Here is a 24,171-nt window from a genome sequence, read left to right on the forward strand (position 1 = left end):
ATCACTGGTTGGAGGCAAGGACTCCAGAGATCCAGCCAGGGGTGGGGCCACATAGTCTGGCCCCTTGTCATCTGGGAGGGGTGGTGGAATGGGGCTCACCAGACTGGAGTGTGTCTGGCAGTGCAGTGAGCGTGGTTCGGCTGTGCTCTGGAGATCTCGGGTGCGGCAGAGCCTTTGGATGACTTTGTCTTGCAGGATGGAGATGGATGAGGACCCGGATACCCTGCCTGCCCAGGGGCAAGGCAACACCATCATTACTAAGTATGAGCAGGTACAGGTTGGGCTGCTCCCTCAAGGGAGGCAGGACCTTGCCTCTCCCGCTGTGCCCTGGTCAGAGGGTCCTGGGCTCCCTAAGATCACCGGGTGGAGAGGGGCTGCCCACATCCCTGGGCCCCCCACACCTCTCACCTTGCCCCCGCTTACCCTGGCCTCCTCTGGGTTTCAGGGACACCGAGCTGGGGCAGCAGCGGACACGGGGAATGAGCAGGTCAACATCAGGAAATACATGAATCACCTCGGGATTGTGCAGTGAGTCTTCTGTCCCCCGCCCCCAGCCACCAATCTCACCTCAGGGATGGGTTTTGCTTTTAGAAAGGCTTCTCTGAAGTAGGACACGTCTCCCTGGCTGGACCAATCTCCTCTCCAGGGTCAGAACTCTTCCAGGCTCTCCTGCAGGCCCAGCCCGTGGTCACAGTTAGGGCATAGCCTCATGACAGATTTAGGGAGCTCAGGAGAGGGAGTCAGGACAGAGAGGGGACTCTCAGGGCAGGCCCGTGGACTCTCAGCACTGTCGTCTCCAAGTAAGCTGGAGAGGAGGAGGCAGCCTGAGGATCTGGCCCTGTCCCCTTAGGGCCTGCCTTGGTGAAATCTGGGGGTTGTGGCCACAGGGCAAGGGGGCATCTGGCCTGGCCTGTGGGCAGCTGTATAGCAGACCTCTGAGGGCTCAGGGGGCTCAGCCAAGAGGAAGGGGCATGGGGACAGTGAGGGCCTTGGCCCTGGCCCTGATAGGTTGTGGAAGAAGAAGGGCAGGGTCCTGGCCTTGGCTTCTCACTGAGGCCAGGGGGACAACAGAGCGAGCAGCTGAAGGCCCTGGGAGTGGTGCTGGGAAGAGACCTGCGCTTGGTAAGGGCAGCCCAGCCTGGAGCCAGCCCCTCAGGACTCACAGGATGGAGAGAGGGAGGAGCCTGGGGGAGGGGGGAAGGGTGAGACCTTGAGACCTGCCACTTCTGGAACGTACCTGAACCAAGCCAGCCCAGGGTGGAGTTGACAGCCTGGGCAGGACAACAGATGGGGTGGGCAGGGAACAGTGGCTCATCTGGGACCCCTCAGTGGGGGAACTCGGTCAGTCCCCAAGGCTCTGTGTGGCCCTCCAGAGACTCTGCTTCCTGCTGGCTCAGTCAGCACTGTGCAGGGTGGATGGAGGGGCCAAGTCGGGGCAGACAGGACAATAGGCGGAGGACAGGCAGGCATCCCATGTCCTGGTTTTTGCAGTGGCTGGGAGAAGGCTGAGGGCTGAAGGCCAATTACCGTGAGAGCCAGCTGAGGCTGCAGCGGGAGTGGTGGGGGCCAGCACCACTGCCTGCAGGGCCCTTGGTCACCCTTGTTGCCCTGGATATCTCCCCAGCAGTGCTGGGCAGCCCAGTGAGAGAGTGACCAAGGCATGGGTGTGGATGTATCTGGGAGGTCTCACTCAGAGGTTCTGACAGGATGGGGTCACAGAAGGGCCAGGGTGGCCGGAGAGAGGGTCACAGTCTCTGGGCCAGGCAGGATGGGGGAAGATGGGGAGCAGGCAGCGTGAGCGTCCAGGATGCAGGTGCACGTTGGGAGATCAGACCCTGCAAGGCCCATGGGGAGTGTCGGATGGGATGGCCTCCAGGTGTGTCCTCAGGGCACCAGGCAGCGCTCAGGCCAGGCTCCCTGGACTCTGGTGGGTGATGTGGTCACTCCTAAGGCACTGCTGTAAGTCAGGGCTTGGCCACCCACCCGGGGCGGCACCCATCCCGTCTCAGAACTGGACTTTCTCAGCATCCACAGAGGGTGTCACCTCCAGCTCTGGAGGAGCAGCCCCATTGTGCAGCCCAAGGCACCCCATGGGCCCTGAGTGGCCGCCACCAGACCAGCCTCGAGCTCCCTCCTCTCCAGGGTCCCAGTGCCTCGCAGGTGTCAGATCCGCAGGAAGGCCCTTGCCGTCCTTCTCTGTGTCTTCTCCCAGGCTGAGACTTAGGGTGGATGGGGATAGGCTGGTCCTTCCCTGGGGCCCTCTCAGGTAGGGGGATGGTTCCTGGCCCGGCCAGGTCCTCAGCTCTGCCTGGGTTGCCTTACAGTGAGACGGAACTGCCCCCGATAAGAGCCCTGGAGGTGAAGGTAAGAGTCTGTGCCTGCTGCGTGGGAGGCCGCTCCAGGGACCAGGAATCGGGTGGTCAGTGAGGCAGAGGGGGTGGCCTATGGGCCTGTGTGGTGGTGAGTGGGCCACAGCTGTCACTGGGAGGGGCAACCTTTCCTGCTTCACTCTATTTCCATGAGGGCTTGACCAAAACCCAAACCAAGAACTGCAGTCCTGGCTCAGAGTCCACTGCCTGTTTGAACCAAGACCCCAGCTGAAGGCTGGACCTAACCCAAACTCGGGGCATTTATGGCCTGAGGATGGCTTGTTCTGGCATCACCAGTCCAGACCACCAGCTCTGGTTCCTTCAGAGGGTCTCAGCCCCCGGGGTCTGCCCTTTCCTGGTTCCTTCAGGTTGGGTCCCTTCAGGGCCCCAAAGCCCTGGATCCAGCATCCATGGGCCACTGCCAGGGGCCTGGCAGCTCCACTAACTCCATCATGGCTCATTTGACAGCAAAGACGCAAGGAAAGTAAACGTACCAACAAGTGGCTACAGATGTTTGCAGAATGGCCAAAATATAGGAACACCAAGAAGGTAACATGGGGAGGGAGTGGCCCCCGTGACAGCTCTCTGCAGAGCCAGGGGACAGGCACCCATAGCAGACCTGGCACTGTCTGCCTCAGTGGGTGGGTGGCACCCCCTCCTCACCATAGCACAGCAGGCCTGTCCGCCAGCTGTCCTCTGCGGAGTCGCCCTGTGTCCTGTCTCACTGGTGTGTTCTTCTGTCTATAGCTGTCTCAAAGAGTATACAAAGGCATCCCCCTGGCGGTGCGGGGCCAGGCATGGTCACTTTTGCTAGATATTAACAAAGTCAAGTCCCAGAATCCAGGCAAATATAAGGTAAGTCCCTCCCACACTCAGCCAGGGCAGGACAAACAAGCCAGGCTGTATCAGGAGCCCAGGACTCCAGCTGGAGGGAATGTAGAGCCTGGGTTGGGGATGGGGGCTGTGGTCAGATGCACATCCTGGGCACAGATGGTGACTCAGGCACCACAGGTGCACTGGGCTCCGTGACCCTCCCTGGCTTCAGAAACAAGGCAAAAAGGAGCTTTCTGCAGAAGGAAACCTTCCTCGCTTCCTTCCAGAAGTGCTGACTGTGGGATGACTGCCGTTTGGGGCAGGAAATCTTTTGTCTGTTCTGAGGCTGCTTCCTCCTCTTGGCCCTGCCCTACAGGTCATGAAGGAGAAGGGCAAGAGGTCCTCCAGAATCATCCACCGCATCCAGCTAGATGTCAACAGCACCCTGCAGAACCACATGATGTTCATACAAAGATCTGGAGTCAAGTAAGGCCTATGGGGGCTGCAGGGGTCACAGGGAAGATGGGGGCAATCCAGAGGGATGAGGGCATACCCAGGGCAGAGGCCAGGGTCACCCAGGAGGGGTGACAGAGCCACCAAGGGCTCTCCTAGCCCAGGGAGCAGCCAGCACCATGGACTGAGCACCTCCCTGGCTCTAAACCCTGCGCCGGGCTGGGACGTTTAGGGCCAGAACCCAGGTGGCTCACAAGGAGATGGAAGGCAGAAAAAATAATAATAATAATGCAGACGGTGAAAAGTGCTCTCCATGACCCACAACTACCCAGGATAGGGACCCATGAGAAGGTGGCAAGATAGCAGGGCTTGGGAGCCTTCCCGGGCAACACTGACAGCCCAAAATACTAGAAAGGATGCGGGGCTCTGGAAACTCTCATCCCTGGCTGGTGGGAACGTGACAGGGCACAGCCACTTTGTAAGTCAGATGGGCTGTGACTCACAAAGTTCAGTGGCCTTGTACCACACATTCCCAAAGTGTGACAGATATTGACCACACTGATTTGAAAACTGAGGTTCAAGTAAAACCCGCATGCCACATTCACTGCTTGATTGATTGTCACTCACACCCGGAGGCTACCGAGATGCTTTTCAACACGGGAACTTAGGAGGAAGGGGGTTCCACTCTTCACAGAGGGACGACTCAGGGAGGAAAAGGAACGAACCCCTAATGCCCGCAGGAACATGGGTGGATCTTAGATGTGTATTGCTGAGGGAATGACGCCAGACCCCACAGGCTACCACCGTGGGATTCCAATTCATAGGCCATTCTGGAAAAGGGCAAACCATAGAGACAGAGAACAGGTCAGGATGGCCAGGGGCTGACAGAGCTGGGAGACATTGGCTGCAAAGGGGACACACTGGGGACTTGGAGGCTGAAGGAGCCACTCTGGGAGGGGCTGCAGTGGTGGACGGGAGGCTCTGCACATTGGTTCAGAACCATGGAACTGCACATCCCAAAGACTGGACTTCTGTGTGTGCAAACTGAGAAAAAGGGGAAGAAAAAATCAACCAGAGTGAAAATAATCACTGATCCAACTGTACACCTACGATATTTGCATTGCAAGGAATATGGATTTTACAGAAAAAAAATTCCTAAAAACTCAGGTGTCCTGAAGAGCTCACTGCTTATTTGGGGGATCATCTTATCCCAGAATTGTGTTTGCTGTCTGGGTTTGTAGAGAAAATGAAACTGACAGCATCTGCACAAAACAAACAAAATCCTCTTTTCCCTCTTTTCTAGGCAGCAGGAATTATGTGACATCCTTGTGGCCTATTCTGCATATAACCCTGTGAGTATTCCCGGGCAGCGATATTCCTGGGCCATGTACCCATATTCACAGGCATGGGTGTCTCTTGGGGGTGTCGGCACTTCTTGAAAATTCAGTGTTCGTGACCCACCAGCTCGTAGTAGGCAGGACTCAAGCTCACTGCTGGCAGAAAAGGGTTGAAGCCCAGACTCCTGCTGTCACCTTGACCCAATCACCACGTCTCAGATGAAGAAATGACCTTCCTCTCAAGGTGTTGCCCCAAAGCCTAGGAGCTTGGCAGGGGCCTCATAGGATGGTCCTCAGGACCTTGCAGGATGGTCCTTGTAGGAGACAGGTTTGAGAAGTTGCTGAGGTGCCTGATGGGTCAGGCTCTTGTCATGAAATGAGTTTGCATCCTGGGGGAGCCTCTTCTTCACTGGAAACTTGGCAATGATCCAATTTCCCCTTTGCTCAGACCCCATAGGAGCATAGCAGATAGGGAGGGGGTCACCCAGATGGCTGCTCCTGCTTGGCCCCCACTTTCCAGACCCTTCCAGGCCAGGAGAGCCACTGAGCTGACTGCATGAGCTGCCCACATGGAGGACCCAGCCACCCCCTGTGTCTGGCAGGCAGCCCTTGGGCTGTCACGGGACCCTTTGTGTGGTGGTCAGCGCCCCGCTGCCTGCCCTCGTGGCGGGTGCAGTTCAGAGGTGCTGCCCCAGGCCTGGCACAGTGGCCTCCCCAGCCTGGCCCAGGGGAGGGAGCATGAACAATCCCTGACTGTGCCCTTTCGGGCCATGTGAGCTTGGACGCTCGCTGCAGGAGTCCACCCATGCTCCTTGTCAACTGAGTTGTGTGTGATCTGCTCAGTCCTCATGCCCAGTGCCAGGGGAGGGGTGCACAGCTGCACCTCAAATCTTCTGGGGCCTGAGGCAGGTGTCCCCAAGGACCTCTGCCATCTCTAGTGATGTAAATCCTCCCAGGTGGCCTCAGCCCTCCCAAGTGACATCCTTCCACGGTGACTCTGGCTCTTGCAGGAGGTGGGCTACCACAAGGACCTGAGCCACATCACCGCCATCCTCCTCCTGTATCTGCCAGAGGAAGATGCTTTCTGGGCGCTGACCCAGCTGCTGGCTGGTGAGAGACACTCCCTGCAGGGTAGGTGGACAGCTGCCCCCAAGGCCTTACACAGCCATGCCAGGAGATGGCCACCCTGGCCGGTGACCCCAACTTCCAGGCAAGGTGTCTTCCTTGTATCCCAGCTTGTTTGGAGCCTCCAGGATGTCCCTTCTGAGGTCCCACAGCAGCGTGGGTCTGGACAGGGACCCCCTCACCTCACGTCAGACGCCTTTCATCCCTAATATCAGAGGACATGGATACCTCCCCCAGGCCGCCCTCTGTCGCCCAAAGCCAGCCCCAATTTTGTGCAGGCGCCACTCACCTCCTTGAAAGTCCTTCTGCCTCCCAGCTGGCTGTGCTCCCAGCCACCTTCCCTCCCTACAGATGGGCCAACAAAGCCAAGATGGCAGTGTCTGCCCATCCCATGTCCCCCAGCGTGACCCCACATCCAAGAGATGGCCACATAGCCCCCAGCTTCCACCCTGTTCTCCCAACCAGCGCCTGCCTCGTGGTGTCAAAGGCAGGTTGCCTTCCGGGCACCTGGACCCCGGATGCTACTAGGCAGCACCTCCAGCCAGGGCCCTCCTTGCCAAGGCTGAGGCTGCATGCTGGGGTCACCAGATGGGAGGGAGGGAGGCCTCGGGGTCTGGGGTCCCCTGCCCTGCCCGGATCTTCCAGCTGATGCCTCCACATCTTGGGCGTGGGATCTGATGGGGTGATGGGTCGGGGACTTCTCAGTATTCTACAGCCCAGATGCTGCCCAGCTTGAGAGGCTCCTATCACACCAGAAGCAGGTGTTGCACAAGTCCTTCCCGAAGATCATGAGACACCTGGTGAGTGGATGACACCCTTGGCTCCTCCCCAGAGGCCCTGGGCCCCATAGGCCAGGGGAGGCTTGAGTCCCTCATGGAGCTGGCAAGAGGCTGAGTCCCAGCCACGGCCTGACCTGGGATGCAGACTCCCCATGGTTTTGGTGTTGGGTTTCCTTCTCCTGCCCTGGCAGAGGCAGAGGCGCTGGGACCAGGACCGAGCTGCAGCTGAGCAGGGCTAAAAGAAGTGTGTCCACCGGGTGTCTGTGCATGGGGCGGGCGTTGGAGCCCTGGCCATCACCCTGGGTTGTGCCTCTTAAGGAAGGGTCTGCAGAGGGGCCTGGAAGTGGGAGGATTTCAGGGCAGCTCAGGGGCCCTGAGCACCTCTGCTCCTCCCTTCAGGGCAAGGAAGGGCTGTGCATTGAGGGTTCCATGCTGATGAGGCTCCTCCGGTGTTTCCTTGATGCGGTAAGGAGGCACAGGGAGACCCCAGCCCTGGGACTCTTCTACCCTGCAGTGCCCAGCACCCTCAGCTCAGGGGTCCAGCTCCCCCAGGAGGACCTGGCTTACCTCCAGCCCACAGGAGGCACAGGCAGGTCCTTGCAGGGCTCACAAGCCAGGCTCTGCCCAAGAGGGGGCATCCCATGGCAGAGGCCAAGGCTCAGGCCCAGCCTCGTGGGCAAACTGGGGCAGGACCCGACTTGTGAGGGCCCAGGGAGGCCCCAAGTCCTCAGGAAACCCCTCCTTCCAGAAGTCACGGCGCTGCTGAGATGAGTCCCCCATGAGGAGCTACAGGACCTTGTCTGACTCAGTCTTACAGGGGGGTCTCATCCCATGGAGGGGATCCCCAGCACTTCAGGGGACTGAAACCCCAGTGGGACCTGCTCAGGCCACTGGCCCCAGCTTGTAAGGCCGAGTTCTCTCACACTTGCTGTCCCCACAGAAATCCTTCGGGCTCACCATGAGACTGTGGGATGTGCTCATCTTGGAGGGCAAGCGATTACTGACAGCCATGGCGCATGCATCATTCAAAATACACAGGAGTAAGTCCCATGTGCCCGAGGGTGCTTGGGGGAACACATGGGACAGACCCCGCTGGCCTGAGGGACATGTCCTTACACTGTCTGCTCCATCCGGGTTGGGGGGTCTGGCCTGGTGGGCTGGGCAAGGCATGATGACACTGAGTCCACCCCTGACATGACCCAGATGAAAGTCAGGAGTGTGGTGAGCACTTCCCTGCCCGGCCTTCCTCAACTGTAGCCTCCTGTGCACAGCTGGACCCCCGGGTGGCCAAAAAGGACCAGGCACCACCCAGTGGGAGGTGGGCCTGGTGGAAATGGGCTTGCAGGCACTGACCCCTCCCAGGGAACCCTCCTGGCCTGATGCCCGCCCTGTCCCTAGAGCGCCTCATGAAGCTTTCCTGGAGCACCATCTGGGAGTTTCAGGAGCGACTGTCTCAGAGCTGGGCCCTGGAGGACAACAGAGTCCTCAGGAATCTTCAAGCCTCTATGAAGGAACTCACAAAAAAACACTGGGACCTGCCACCCCCAGGTGAGCCCCAGCACCAGGTCCCCTCCCAAGTCTCCCTCTGGGACAGTCAATGGTGGGGAGTGCCCCACCAGCCCTCCTACCTGGCCTTCCTCCTGCACCCCTTCTTCCTCCACTTCCTCCTCTAAGAAACTCAAATGGGTCTGCCAGTCCTCAGGGCAGGCACTGAGTGCATGCGTGTGCTGGACATGCTGAGTGGACAAGCAGGGGGCATGGGCAGGACCCCCCAACCCCTCCTCCACTTTCCACATTGTCCCCCTCACCCCCTCAAAGGGCCCTGAGGGACACTGGGGCAGTCAGACCCAGCTGTGGAAGCCCTCATCCCCACCTCCAAGCAGCAGAGACCCCTCATTCTCTAGTGCCCTCCAAGGGTGTCAAAACAAAAAGCCAGGGGGACAAGAGAATCAGTGTCCCTGACCCAGAGAGGATTCGGGCAGAGGGCATTGGGGGAAGCCCTGACCCAGAGCCACAACCAAGAGTTCAGCCCGGTGTGGGATCGCTGCAGCCCTGGCATGGGGTAGGCAGCCTGGAGGGTAGAGGGGAAGCTGTGCCCATTCCCTTCTCACCCGCTGTGGAGACAGGCCCCCATGTGAGGTGGCAAGGGGGCTGGGTGACAGTGCACGTCCCTCCCAGCTGAGTCCTGAAGCAGGGCTGCCAAACTGCCCTGAGGTGAGGGCGTGAAGCAGGAAGCCCTGAGCCACCCTGAACCCTGGGGGCCATTTCAGGAGCAACCTCAGGTTCCCCGAAAGCTCCCCCACCCCAGACTGCACACAGACTGCGCCCTGGAATCAGCAGCCTGCAGGGTCATCCTCAGTGTCAGACCAGGGGGCCGCACAGGGACCCAGAGGACTCCAGAGACTCAGGCCTGTGGGGCGTAGCCCTCAAGAGACCAGATGGGCTTGGAGAAGATGCTGACCATGTCTGCTTCTTTTTTTTCAGCCGAGCTGGAGCAATGGTCCTCGAGGGTGTCCCCTGGCATTGGGCCCCTCCATGAGGGGGACAGACTGGCCATCCCCACCCCACCAGCTCAGCTCCAGGAGCTCATGCCATCAGTCCCCCTGGGACAAAAGCCTTGTCCTCTGCCAGCCTGGCCTAACGGGGCTGTCCCCAAGGCCCAGGCTGAGGTCCATCAGCACGAAGGGGCTTCTCAAGAACCCAGAACAGAAGACTGCTGTCTGAGGGGCCCGGAGTCTCGAGATGACGGCAGCCTGTCCCCGGGTGAGGTCAGGCTTTGTATTACACGGAAACACTTGTCCAGGAACGCTAGGCCACAGCTCCACACAGACCCGCATGTCGGGGGTCCATGTTTCCTGTGCTGCCATTTTGAACACAGCTCCTGGGACTCTGAGGGGGCTTCCCCAGAACCCAGGGCAGAAGACTACTGTCTGACGGGCCCAGAGGCTCGAGATGAGGGTAGAATGTCCCCTGGTGAGGTCAGGCTTCGTATTACAAGGAAACATTTGTCCAGGAAGTCTATGCCACAGCTCCACACAGACCTGCATGTCAGGGGCCCAGGGGCTTCTCAAGAACCCAGGGCAGCAGGCCGTTCTCTGGGGTGCCCAGAGGTTCAAGATGACAGCAGCCTGTCCCCCGGTGAGGTCAGGCTTCGTATTACACGGAAACATTTGTCCAGGAAGTCTATGCCACAGCTCCACACAGACCTGCATGTCAGGGGCCCAGGGGCTTCTCAAGAACCCAGGGCAGCAGGCCGTTCTCTGGGGTGCCCAGAGGTTCAAGATGACAGCAGCCTGTCCCCCGGTGAGGTCAGGCTTTGTATTACACGGAAACACTTGTCCAGGAACTCTACACCACAGCTCCACACAGACCCGCATGTCGGGGGTCCATGTTTCCTGTGCTGCCATTTTGAACACAGCTCCTGGGACTCTGTCACTTCTCCATCTTCTGTGGACAGCAGCCCTGGAACAACAAGACGCACCCCGCCCAGCGAGCCCACTGGGACCGCGACACCAGGCCCTGCCTGGGTTTATGACAGGGAGGAGGCACTTCGAGAGATACCCCTGCAACAAGGTGTCCCCTGCCCGCTACTCCCCTCAGTAGAAGAACAACATGGCATGGAGGTAGCCCAGGCAGCACCTGCCCGGCTGCCTCGCGGCCCCAGATGGCTGCTGGACCTTGATTTTTACTGTTATTTTTTTTTTATTTTATATTTTTGTCTTCTGGGCCTTGGGAAATACTTAGTGGGGGACTTGGTCCCCTCACGGCCTCAGGAGGGAAGGCTGAGCATGGGGTTCCCACAGCCCCAGCCAGGCAGCAGCGTGCCCTGGGGCCCCTGACCCCACCTGTGGGTCACAGCCCCTCCCCCAGGGCCCAAGTCCCCAGCCCAGAGGGACCTGCCTTCAACCTGAGTCCTAGGGGGAGAGGGGCACCACAGGCCCACACAGGGGACTAGGGCACAGCGAGCCCTGGGTGCTGCGAGAATTCACATCAGACAACCTGGGCAAGCTGGGCCAGAGATGCTGAGCCCGTACAGTGATGATATGGGCAGCTGGCACAAGGGGGTCAACAGCTGTGAACACCGCTGCCTCTTCCCAACTCCATCACTGCAGTGCAGGCAGTCTGCACTCCGGAGCCTGGCCCAACAGCACCCCGAGTGCCCAGGTCTGCTATGCCAACATGCCACCTGGAGGCTTTGAGGCCCTGCCTGCCACACCACCCCCCTCCTGGAAGCCTTGTCCTGCAGCTCAGCCGCTGCCACAACCACAGCAGGCACCGCTGCCAAGCTCCTTCCAGTCAGGCTTCCTAGAATGCAGAGGAGCCTCAGGGGCTCAGACTGTGAAGGTGGTTTCATCCACATTTCCATTGTTCCCACCAAAGAGAATCCCTGCAGAGGATGCTCTTGATCAAAGGTGGGCAAAACGGCATGCCAAGAGATGGAGTCAGCTTCTTTCCCTGGCCACCATGTTAGACAGGGACAAAGTGGCCATCAGACAGGCATGGGACAGAAGAGGCTCAGCATGCTGCACGTGCCCCGACCAAGGCTGACCAGGCCAACACCACTGCCAAGCATCCCATCTGCTGACGAGGGACTTGGTGTGGCTCCCTGGGCTGGCACTATTTCCCAGGAGGACCGGCTGACCACCTGTGGGCAGGCTGCCCACACTGTGGAGGGGGCTGAGATTGGCCTTCACTGCAGGGAACCCCTACCTGGATATAGACTTGCTCGTCCTTCCTGTCACCATCATGGCAGCGCACACGGCATTGCTTTTGACCACGTCACTTCATTCACAGCGAGGGACATGCAGCAGTGGCCCCTGACCAGGGAACTAACTGTTCTCACTACATCAGTCGCCGCCTGGAAGCAACTGGGCTTAGGATCGCTCAGTTACGCTGAAGTGATGGTTTGTTTTACAAGATAAATGTTACGCTTTCTACTGGAGTCCAGTATACGGTACTGACTCTCCGACACCCAGAAGGTGTAGTTCTCAGAGTGAAAGTGTGAAAGTGGACGATGTTCAGTATTGCACTGAATGTCTCAGTCACAAAGTTTTCCTATTCCTGTCCCGGAGAAATGGAGCTTTGCTGGTTGGAAAGTCTTAGGAATCAGGCAGAGTGAAGCTTCCCCCAGGGGAAGACAACAATGGTTCTATTTAAAATGAAGAGATGGGACTAAGCCTGGAACCCTGGGGCATTCTCTGGTGTTCTTGATTTTTCCATGTAAAGTAAGTCAAATAGGCTGGGCGTGGTGGCTCATGCCTGTGATCCCAGCACTTTGGGAGGCCAAGGTGGGCGGATCACGAGGTCAGGAGATCCAGACAATCCTGGCTAACACGGTGAAACCCCATCTCTACTAAAAACACAAAAAACTAGCTGGGCGTGGTAGCGGGCGCCTGTAGTCCCAGCTACTCAGGAGACTGAGGCAGGAGAATGGCATGAACCCAGGAGGCGGGGCTTGCAGTAAGCCGAGATCGCACCACTGTACTCCAACCTGGGTGACAGAGCGAGGCTCTGTCAAATAAAAGTCAAATAACAGGTTTGCCACAGAGGCATCTGAAAAAGTAGGGGGCAAAACTGTTCAGAACTCAGGCTTCAGAATCGAAGATGAGGCCAAGCAGGAGACTCCTGACCCACTGAGGGCAAGGGAAGTAGGTGGGACTGCTGGGAGATCCACCCCCACCTTGTGATCTGTCACAGAACTGTACACTTGTATAGCTGTGCACATCTTCTCTCCACTGATTATAGTATTTCTTTCCATTTGTGACTCTCCCATCACGCAGGGAGCTTGCTACAAAATGCACATTGCTATACCATAGCCTGGGGCTTGCAATCCAACCCTGGCAAGGATTCCTGCACGTCAAGGGCCTCAGGTGACTTTCATGCACACCCAAGTCAGAAGGCTGTCCTGAATCCTGGATGTCACCTTCCTGCCCAAAAAAGGAGGAACAAAGGTCAACCAGCAGCAGACCAGTCACAAAAAGAGATGAAATGTGAATGCGTGGCCTTCCTGACCCCCAGTCAAGACTTTGGGCACAAAAACAGGCTGCAGCTCTGGCCACTGACTCGTACCAGGAACGCCCCCATTCAGGCCGGTGTGCCCTGGCTGCTCTTCTCCCTCCTGCCACCCTCTCCTAGGCTGTCTGTGTTAGGAAGTGAGAACCTGCCAGTTTTCAGAAGAAAATGTAGCTTTATTATGACATAGGAAAGACTCAAGTTATTGGGGCGAGGGGGAGGAGGAGTCCTGAAACAGCTCCTGAAAATGAGAGGGAAAAGGAAGGTGTAAATCTGTTGGTAATAAAGTCTCCAACCACAGCACTGTCATGGGAATGTTTTTGTTACAATTTTGGTTTTCAAGGATATAGTAAACAAAACAGTCACTTGAATTGTCAAAAGAACGGCAGTTTTACAAAGTGAAAAGCATACACACCAAGCCAGAATACAATAGTACTCAGGTCTATATGTTGCAGTGCTGCCAGTGCAAGAGGAAACCATCAGGGAGGTTTCAGTGACCCTCCAGGGAGCCGAGACCCATGGAGGGCCCTAGGGCTGGAGGGAGGCCAGCAAACCACTCAGCTCAAAGCACTCCCTTCAGGCATCTGAAGAGGGAAAGCCCATGTGTCTTCCTGTGAAGCACTGAACGGGCAGCCAGCATCTCAGAAATGCAGGCGATTTTTCATACATGGTGTGAATGAGTCTGGGGTCACCCAGGGGGTCCCTCAGTGATCAGACACACTTTGAAACAATCAGCACCTACACAGGAGGGTACTAGGAAAAAGGAAAAGTGTTTTCCTGAATTTCATAGCAGATTGGGAGCTAAAGGAAGAGATTCCCAAGACCACCATGGAAATATTTTGTTCTAACAAAGTAAATTCACAAGAGCACATCAAACACAAGACCTAATGCAAGGGGCAGTGCCCATGGCCACTGCCTGCCTCCGGCGAGAAGTTCTTTAGCAGCCGTCACAGGGCAATGCTTAGGCAATGCCATAGTGAATAAGGGGGATTCACTTGGATATAAAAGTTTAGGATAATACCCACCAAGAATGCACTGGCTCCATCTCTCTTCCCTGTTCTAATGTTCTCAGAGCAGCAGCCACCCCTGAACACAAGGGGAGACAGGAAAGGGCCCTGGGGCATGGGGATTTATTCCTGGGTTCTCTATTCTTTTCCACTGGTCTATGTGTCTGTTTTTATGCCAGTCCATTGCTGTTTTGATTACTATAGTCCTGTACTATAATTTGAAGTCAGGTAATGTGATGCTTCCAATTTTGTTCTTTTTGCTTACAGTAGTTTTGGCTATTCTGGGTCTTTTGTGGTTCCATTTGGATTATTTTTTCCACTTCTGTGAAGAATGTCCTTGGTATTTTGACAGGGATTGCATTGAATCTGTAGATTGCTTTGGGTAGTATAGACATTTTAGCAATATTGATTCTTCCGATCTATGAACATGGAATATATGTCAATTGTGTGTGTTCTCTTCAATTTCCTGCACCAATGCTTCATAGTTTTCTTTGTAGAGATCTTTCACTTCTTTGGTTAAATTTATTCCTAAGTGTTTTATTTGTATCTATTGTAAATGGGATTTCTTTCTTAATTTCTTTTTTAGATTGTTCACTGTGGCATAGAGAAATACTACTGATTTCTGTATGTTAATTTTGTATCCTGCAACTTAACTAAATTTGTTTAACTATTCTGTTTTTTTTGTTGTTTTTTTTTGTTTTTTTTTTTTTTTGAGACGGAGTCTCGCTCTGTCGCCCAGGCTGGAGTGCAGTGGCCGCATCTCAGCTCACTGCAAGCTCCGCCTCCCGGGTCTACGCCATTCTCCTGCCTCAGCCTCCCGAGTAGCTGGGACTACAGGCGCCCGCCACCTCACCCGGCTAGTTTTTTGTATTTTTTAGTAGAGACGGGGTTTCACCGTATTAGCCAGGCTGGTCTCGATCTCCTGACCTTGTGATCCGCCCGTCTCGGCCTCCCAAAGTGCTGGGATTACAGGCTTGAGCCACCGCGCCCGGCCTGTTTAACTATTCTGTTAGTTTTCTGGTGGAGTCTTTAGGTTTCTCCAAATAGAAGATTGTATCACCTGCAAACAAAGAGAATCTGAGGTTTTCCTTTCCAAGTTGGATGCAGGGCTGTTATTTTATTTCAGGCCATTTTCCAAGCTCAGTGGTTTTTGTCAGAATTCAGTCCCTGTAGTTACGTGACTGAAGATTCTGGTTTCTTTTTGCCTGTCAATGGAGAGTTGCTCTCAACTCCTAGAGGCTGCCCACCATTCTGTTGCATGCAGCCTTTCCTACAGCATGGTAATTGTTTACCATGGAAGAAAATCTGAGAAGAAATCTTCGTATCACCTACCATACAGTTCCCTCTAAATTTCAAATGGTCTTATTTTCCCTAAAGGCAAAATACATTTACTCCCTCTCAAAGATTTTGTCTCATCATCAGCTCAGATCCAAAGTATTATTATCTAAATCATATTGTCTAATCACCTCAAAGTCCAAAATGGCCCCTAAACATCATAAACTTGAAGTTTAAAATCTTACCTTCTAAATGTTCTAAATCAGGTGCAGATGTTACAAATCATTTAGTGCAGCTCCTGGGGGCACACTTTTAATTTGTGGACCTGTGAAGCTAAAGAAACAAGTTATTTCCTCCAACAATCTATTTGGGTGATCAGACCCAACACCAGCTCGTGGGGGCTACGAAGTCCAACGGAGTCAAAGGAATGAGACAAGACAAGAGTATGTAGTAGGGTGGGTCCAAGGGGCCAATGCTAGTATGGAGGCTGCAAAGGCTCTGAGCTCTGGGAGCCCACACTATTTATTGGTAATCAAACAAAGAAGCAGGTGGTGTGGACGTGGGGGTAGACAGGTGAGGACGTGAGGATGTGGGGGTAGAAAGGTAGCAGCGCATCAAGCGTAGCTGTGACGGTTTAGCATATGCTCTGCTACTTGAGATAAGGGAAAACAGATTCTTCTAATTCAAGATACAATCAGTTTATGATCTTTGGAGAGCAAGAAGCAAGGGGCCAGCGAGTCTGGACACTTTCCAGAGGCTATGATGGGTTTTATGCCCTGAGCCCTGGGTGCTCTCCAAGTCACGAAGGGTTTTATGCACTGGGCTTAGATTGTAGTGCAGCAGGGCAGTCTTCCACTCTTTGGCACAGAGCTTGGTGTTCCATAGGCCACAAAGGGTTTTAGACCCTGGACCCAGGATATGTTCCAAGGCTCTTTTACATTATGTCAGACAAGCAAGCCCCGCCTCAGCCCTTCTACCAACATGTCTCCCTTTTTTGTTCTGCAAAACTGCCACAGCTATCGTTGCTTGTTCTTGGCGGCGGCTTTCTCTCCAGAGGCAGCTTCTGCATCTATAGACTAAAAGGAGATAGCACAAGCACATAATTATTAGAACAAAATTTCCAAGTGTAGAGTTTCCAATGGTCTTAATTCATTTAAGAGGATTGAGTGCAGACAACCCATCGGCTGCCTTGCTTAAAATATCACTTCCTGGGAGCAGGGCTAAGTGAGCCTGAGACTTCAAAAACCTGTTCTTTTAATTTTACAATATTGAGGGTGAGATTTTCCTCTCTTCCCTCTAGATGGCATTTAATTCTTTCCCATTGGTGTTCTGTTTCATTGTAACCACAAGGAGTAATGCAAAAATCGGATGTATTCCAATCACATTGCATTTGAATTCTAGTTTCTAAACTTATAATGCATTCTCCTATCCAAGTCACTGTCTGACAGAGATCATTAATTTGATTAACTATCTTTTGATCTATTTACGCTTGAGAGTTCCATAATTTTTTTTGCAGAATTCTTTTGCCATTTATTAACAAATTCAACAGTTTGCACAGATGAGTGTAAAGCCACACCAGCTACTGCAGCAGTAGTGGTAACCACAATGAGGCCAATTACAGCAAATATAAGAGCAACTATAAATCTTTCTGAATGGGATAAGAGTGTTTTAAGGATCTCAGTTACAATATGAATGGATAGTGATGACTCCTATGGTCTATTTAGAGACACACGGATCCAAACTCCTTCTCTGGCTCTAATTAACAAGATAGTTTTTTTTTTTATCAAAGGTTGAGTTAATGCAAGTAAACAAGTGACCTTCAGGGCAGGTGATAAAACGGGTATTCATGTCAAGAGTAATATTTCCTATTGCTAACATAAAAGGTGGCCAGACACAACTTTGAATCCAAAAGGTCCTGTTAGAAAGAAAGGAGAGAACATATTTATCTTTACCTCCCTCTCCTTTTTTTTTATTTTTTATTTTTTTTTTTTATTTTTTGAGACGGAGTCTTGCTCTGTTGCCCAGGCTGGAGTGCAGTGGCCGGATCTCAGCTCACTGCAAGCTCCGCCTCCCGGGTTCACGCCATTCTCCTGCCTCAGCCTCCCGAGTAGCTGGGACTACAGGCGCCCGCCACCTCGCCTGGCTAGTTTTTTGTACTTTTTAGTAGAGACGGGGTTTCACCGTGTTAGCCAGGATGGTCTCGATCTCCTGACCTCGTGATCTGCCCGTCTCGGCCTCCAAAAGTGCTGGGATTACAGGCTTGAGCCACTGCGCCCGGCCCTCCCTCTCCTTTATACTTATTATATTTACCCTCTCAAATTTTGATTGAACTTTGAGCCATAGCTAATTTCCATAATTCTGAATGTTCCTGTCCTATGGCAGGAGATATCATTTTTGGACTAGGAGTGACAATGCCACCAGGGCTCCATATGATAGAGACATCAGCTTCTGTCTGAATATACTGTGTATAGTTTTTTTCTGATTCCATTGGCCTATTTTACAAGAAGGCCCTCTAGTGCAATTTTTCTTAAAAATGCCCTTAGGGGACCAATCAATGACGATTCCATAGGAATTATTTTATAGCACCTCAGCCTTACTTGCTATACAATTTTCCCAATTTCAAGCATCCACACCTTCAAACCAAACTCTATTTTGTTTACATTCGAGTTCGTTTGGATGGAACTGCTGAGTTTTAGGGTGAGAATGTTTGTATTTTAAACTTTGCCCTGAAATCATATGCAAGGTAGCCTGTGATTTATTTTTTCCAGGGATTACTGCCAACCAAACTTGTGTGCAAATTTGTAAGCATCCAGTGGCAGGTCCTAGGCATATTGGAGGATATTTATATCCTATTGATATATTTATTTTCATCCCTTCCTCATTAGCATGCATTGGCCCTCAGTTATCTATGGGCTCAGGCATCCAGGTACTGTCATTGGTATACACCTCATAACAGGTTCCATCCAACTCACAGACCTAATTAAAGGAGGAAATGGGACATATGCCCAATAAGGAAAATTTTGAGTTGCTCTTACAGTAGGGAGGCTTACTGCCGCAGTGAGTACTGCCATCATAGCCACTGTTACGTTACTAGTTGTTTTTGGTTTGTTCTGTGCTCTCAGATTGTCTTCTGCCATCTGCACCAGTTTCTTGATTTGTCCCCATGTTGGAGGATCTGCCTGGGAGTATTTTTGGTCTTTTCCTTTGTCTCTAAGAGTTCATTCATGCTATCACTTGCATCAGGAGTTCTGGCTCTTCATAGAGTCCTCTCTTCCCGGTGAGGGTCATGATAGATCTTCAGATGTTTGGTGGGCACCCATACAGGCACCTGATTGTCACCTGGAGAGACACAAGCAAATCCTCTTCCCCATGTAATTATTTTTCTTTTTTCCCAACTCTTTGTATGTGCATCCCTCCACCATACATCTTGTCCAGCTTTTTTATTTTCTTTTTGTCCTGTTAAGTGTTGTTAAGCTGCTGTCATGGGTTGATCTCTTTGTAAATTAAAAAAATTTAATGTTAATAAAGCTAAATATAATTGCATATGGGGTGTTTTACATTCCTGATCTCTCTCTTTTTATTTTTGTATTTGAGTTTTTAAAGTATGATTAGCTCTTTCAACTATTGCCTGTCCTTGTGAGTTATATGGAATACCTGTAGTGTGAATAATGTTTCAGTGTTAAAAAAAATGTAGCCATGGCTTTCCTGCAATACCCTGGGCCATTATCAGTTTTGATTTTTTCTGGGATTCCCATAACTGCAAAGCAAGAAAAAAGACGTCTTTTAACATGAGCTGTAGCTTCCCCTGTTTGACACATGGCCCAGATAAAATGTGACTAAGTATCTACTGAAACATGAACAAAGAACAATTTTCCAAAAGTGGGAATGTGTGTTACATCTATCTGCCACATGGAATTTGGAGATAAACCTCTAGAGTTGACTCCTGCTCCTTGATGTGGCAGATGCAGGACTTGACAGGCAGAGCAGTGTTCTACAATCTCCTTAGCCTGCTTCCAGGATAAGCCATATCTTTTTCTGAGGCCTGCAGCGTTAAGATGCATTGAAGAATGGAATGTTTGTCATTTAGCAAAAGCTGCAGAAACCAGTGCATCTGCCCTTTGATTAAGTTTAGTTAAAAGACCAGTGAGGTTAGTATGTGCTTTTATATGAGTAATATAGAAAGGGGAATGTCTTTGTTGTACTGCTTGTTGTAAAGAATGAAATAAAAGATTAAGTTGTTCAGCAATCACATCACGAATTAAAGTACTTTCAATATTTTGTGTGACTTGCACCACATAAGCTGAGTCAGAAACAATATTAACTGACTGTTTAAAAGTTTTCAGTACTGTAATTACAGCTGTAAGTTCAGCCCTTTGAGCAGAAGCAATGTCAGTTTGAAAAACTTGTTGTTGAGGTCCCACAAGTGAGGCTTTTCCATTACTAGACTCGTCAGTAAAAACAGTAATGGCCCCTTCAATAGGGGCTTTTTGAGTAACAGAAAGTGATATCCAGGATGTTAATTTTGGAAATTGAAATATCTTAGATTTAGTATAAAGATTATCAAGAATGCCAACAAAAACCCTGCCAAATTAACTTGCCATTCCTGGGAATTAATATAAGCTTGCTGAATTTGTTGTTTGTTTAATGGAACTATAATTTGATTTGGATCATATCCTATTAACTTTGTTGTGTGCAGCCCTGCTTGTCCTATTAGTACAGCAATTTGATCTAAGTACAGAGTGACCATTTCAGTTGTATTGTGAGGTAGAAAAAGCCACTCAACCAGATCATTTTGTTGAACAGTACTTCCTGTAGGTGAATGTTTAGTAGGAAAAACTAAAAACTGTAATGGCTGCATAGGGTTTGCTTCACTTGTGCCTGTTGAATTTTTTCTTCAGTTAATTGAAGTTCCTCTAATGCCTCTTTGGATAGGGCACATTTACTGTTTAAGTTAGAATCACCTCATAAGGTAGAAAAAATGTGAGACATAGCATAGGTAGGAATGCCTAAAGTTGGACGAATCCAATTAATGTCTCCTAAAAATCTTTGAAAGTCATTTGAAGTTTTTAAATTATCTCTTCAAATTTGAACCTTTTAAGGCTTAATAGCACTTTGTTCTACCTTCATTCCTAAATATTGAAAGGCAGTAGAAGTTTGGATTTTATCGGGGGCTGTGATTAATCCTGCTGCAGTCACAGCCTTTTCTGTTTGTAGCATAGCATTAATTCCTCCCTAGTTTCAGCTGCACACAGAATATCATCCATGCAATGGATAACATTTTAAAAATTGTTCTCTAACTGGCTTAATAGCTTTTCTGCCATAAGTTTGGCAAATAGTCAGGCTATTTAACATGCCTTGTGGTAATATTTTCCAATGGTATCTATCCACTGGTTTTTGTTATTTATAGTGGGAACAGTAAAAGCAAATTTTCCATAATCTTGGATCACTAAAGGAATGGTAAAGAAGCAATCTTTTATATCTATCACTATGAGAGGCCAGTATTTAGGAATCATAGTTGGAGAGGGCAGCCCTGGTGTCAGCATGCCCATGGGTTGAATTATAGCATTAACAGCCCTTAAATCTGTTAAACATTCTCCATTTACCTTCATAACATATTTTCCTTGATAACAAACACAGGAGAATTCCAAGGAGAGAAAGTAGGCTCTACGTGTCCCTTTTGCAATTGTTCCTGCACCAATTCTTTTAAAGCCTCCAGTTTTTCCTGTTTCAGTGGTCATTGCTCCATCCAAACCAGTTTGGCAGTTAGCCAAACAAGAGGAATGGGAGCCGGAGGCTCGGCAACAGCCGCTCCTAAAAATGATACCCTAATCCGGTTCAATCTGTTTGCCCTTTTAGTTCTAAAGGTTCTGGTTGGCCATTTTCATTTTTTCCTAGTCCCTTACCTGGGAGATATCCCATTTTTCTTATTTGTTTACTGTTATTACTACACTGGTCCATAGGAATAGATATTTTAGCACCCCATTGTTGCAATAAGTCTCTACCCCATAGATTGACAGGAATAGGTGTAATAATAGGTTGAATTATCTCTTCCTGGCCATCCGAACCTTGACATGGTAAAATTAAAGAACTTTGAAAAACTTCTGAAGCAGCCCCTACTCCAACAATACCAACGGATGCCTTTTGTTTGGGCCAGTGTCGGGGCCATTGATTTAAAGCAATAATAGAAACATCAGCTCCAGTATCTACTAGCCCTTCAAAGTCCTTTCCCTGAAAGGTTACTGTACAAATAGGTCTCTTATCAGACACTTGATTAACCCAATATACAGCTTTTCCTGCTGGGTTAGTACTACCAAATCCTCCTGTTCTTTTTACTCTGCTGCTTCCCAGTTTTGTATAAGGTAACAGCAACAACTGAGCAATTCTTTCTCCTGGGGAAGCAGACCATGGAGTTGAGGAACCAATAGCTAGTTGAATCTCTCTGGCATAATCAGAATCAATTACTCCTGCAGGTACAGTGACACCTTTTAAATTTAAGCTAGACCTTCCAAGCAATAGACCAACTGTTCCTGAGGGTAAAGGGCCCCGAACTTCCATGGGCACCTTCTTTGATGGCTCCCCAGGAAGTAAAGAGACAGAAATTGTGCTGCAGAGATCTACGGCAGCACTGCCTGCTGTGGTGGGGGACAATTGTTGTACGTTTGTAAGGGCACTGACTGTGCCGGATACACCTCAGTTTGTTGAGGGGCCCGAGGTGGTCTCCTCTTCCTGTTTCCTGAAAGGGGTTGCCCATCTTTGCTAAATTTAGAATGACACTGATTTGCCCAGTGATTGCCCTTCTTACATTGGGGGCATACGTGGGGACTTTTCTGTTGATTGATGGTAATAGTTTTTGTCTTTTGATTTCCTTTTCCACATTCCTTTTTTGTGTGTCCAAATTGCCCACAATTAAAACAAGAGCCTGAGAAATGGGGCATATTTCTCCCCACCTTTAGTCCAGCCATAGCTTGAGCTAAAAGAGTAGCCTTATGTAAGTTACCTCCAATGCCATCACAAGCCTTAATATATTCAGCCAAATGAGCCTTCCCTCTCACAGGTCTAATAGCATTTTGACACTCTGTATTAGCATCATCATATGCAAGAGGCTGTATTACAACATCCTGAGCTGTTTTGTCGGTTATAGCTTTATGCACAACCTCCTGGAGCCAAGCAATAAAATCAGCATATGGTTCTTTAGGTCCTTGTCGGACAGAACTGAAAGAAGGATATTTTTCTCCTATAACATTTATTCTCTCCCACACCCGTAAGCACACGGTGCACAGCTGAGCAATGCCAACATCCTCCATCACTGCCTGATTTTCTAATCATTCCCAATTAGGGCCGACCCCCATTAACTGTTCAAAAGAAATAGGCACAGGTGGCTGTGCTGGTGTGTTTTCCTTTGCCTGAGTTTGTGCTTTATCAACCCACCAGGTTTTAAACTGTAAGTAGTGAGACGGAGTGAGAACAGATGTTGTTAAAGTATCCCAGTCATATGGTATTAATCTATTATCAAGAGCCATATTTTTTAGTAACGTTTGTACAAAAGGAGAATTTGGCCCATATTGACTAATGGCTTGCTTAAATTCCTTTAATAGCTTAAAAGAAAAGTGGCCCAATTAGCTATATTTTGCCCTCCTTGCTAGGTTATAGTAACTAGAAATTGCCATGCTTCTGGGTCTCCCTCAGCTCTAGCTTTTTGAATAGAATTTTGTATAGCACCAACAATCGCTCCAGGTTTTAATGTTGCAACTACAGGAGCAGTTAGTTTTACAGCTAATTCATTTTCTCACCCATTACGGGGAAGGGGAGGAGGTGGCCATTCACTTAATTCAGCAGGCACAGCCAACGGGCTAGTAAAACATACCTTTTTCAGTTTCCCTTTTCTTTAATTTTCTCCGATTTTTGCTCCTTGCATTCAGAATCCGAAGTTAGTTTTTTTTTACACTCATCTTCCTCTTCCTCATCTGAATCTGCCTAATCATCTGTTTGAAATGGCTCAGGAGCTGCCTTTATCAATGCCCACACCGACCAAACAGAAACTGGAATTTTGGCTCCTTCTTTATACGCCTTTTAAAAATCTCTGCCAATTCTTTCCCGTTCATCCAACTCCATAGTCCCTTGTTCTGGGAACCATGGGCAAAACTGCTCTACTGTACTAAAGAGTTTTAATAAATTCTGAGTATTAACTTTTGCTCCCCATCTCCATAATAAGTGTCTTAGAAAGTTTAAATAAGCAGAATGTTTGCTTTCATTCTGTCCCATTGTTACCCTGATTCTTCCGAGCACCTAGCTTACCCGCCAAGCTTCTTTCAGTTGTCCTCAGGTGTCCTCTGACGATGGATCCCCTGCTTTGACATGCTCTAGCGTTCCCTCACCAGAGTCTTCATAGCCCCACATTGGCACACCAGAAATGTTGGGGTGATCAGACCCAACACCAGGTCATGGAGGCTATGAAGTCTGGCGGAATCAAAGGAATGAGACAAGTTAAGAGTACACAGTGTGGGTCCAGGGGACCAATGCCAGTATGGAGGATGTGAAGGCTGTGAGCTCTGGAAGCCCACACTATTTATTGATAATCGAACAAAGAAGCAGGTGGTGAGGACATGCAGATGTGGGTGTAGACAGGTGAGGATGTGAGTACATGGGGGTAGAAAGGTAGCGGTGCATCAAGCGTAGCTGTGATGTTTTAGCATATGCTCTGCTACTTGAGATAAGGGAGAACAGATTCTTCTAATTCAAGATACAACTAATTTATGATCTTGGGAGAGCAAGAAGCAAGGGGCCAGCGAGTCTGGACACATTCCAGAAGCTAAGAGGGGCCTTATGCCCTGAGCCCTGGGTGCTCTCCAAGCCACAAGGGGTTTTATGCACTGGGCTTAGATTGTAGTGCAGCAGGGCAGCCTTCCATCCTTTGGCACAGAGCTTGGTGTTCTGTAGGCCACGAGGGGTTTTAGACCCTAGACCCAGGACATGTTCCAAGACTCTTCTACATTATGTCAGA

General features: G+C 50.7%; 1 protein-coding gene across 2 annotated transcripts; it reads left to right on the plus strand.

The window, feature by feature from the left end:
• The first annotated feature begins 196 nt into the window (after positions 1-196).
• TBC1D26 (TBC1 domain family member 26) lies at positions 197-14,577 on the plus strand. Of its 2 annotated transcripts, XM_065532810.1 has the most exons (13): positions 197-271; positions 446-528; positions 2,325-2,364; positions 2,838-2,918; positions 3,117-3,224; positions 3,559-3,668; positions 4,939-4,987; positions 5,983-6,082; positions 6,803-6,897; positions 7,276-7,341; positions 7,817-7,916; positions 8,275-8,424; positions 12,657-14,577. In XM_065532810.1, exons 1-13 carry the CDS (start codon positions 197-199, stop codon positions 13,076-13,078), a joined length of 1,479 nt encoding a protein of 492 aa, XP_065388882.1. In that variant the 3' UTR covers positions 13,079-14,577. The 2 variants fall into 2 exon arrangements, with proteins under 2 accessions (XP_065388882.1, XP_045231248.2); XM_045375313.2 differs by lacking the exons at positions 197-271; positions 446-528; positions 2,325-2,364; positions 2,838-2,918 and having other exon boundaries at positions 3,090-3,224; positions 5,983-6,103; positions 9,361-12,771.
• The last annotated feature ends 9,594 nt before the right edge of the window (positions 14,578-24,171 follow it).

This window comes from Macaca fascicularis, chromosome 16 (genome assembly GCF_037993035.2).
Source record: "Macaca fascicularis isolate 582-1 chromosome 16, T2T-MFA8v1.1".
NCBI classification, from domain to species: domain Eukaryota; kingdom Metazoa; phylum Chordata; class Mammalia; order Primates; family Cercopithecidae; genus Macaca; species Macaca fascicularis.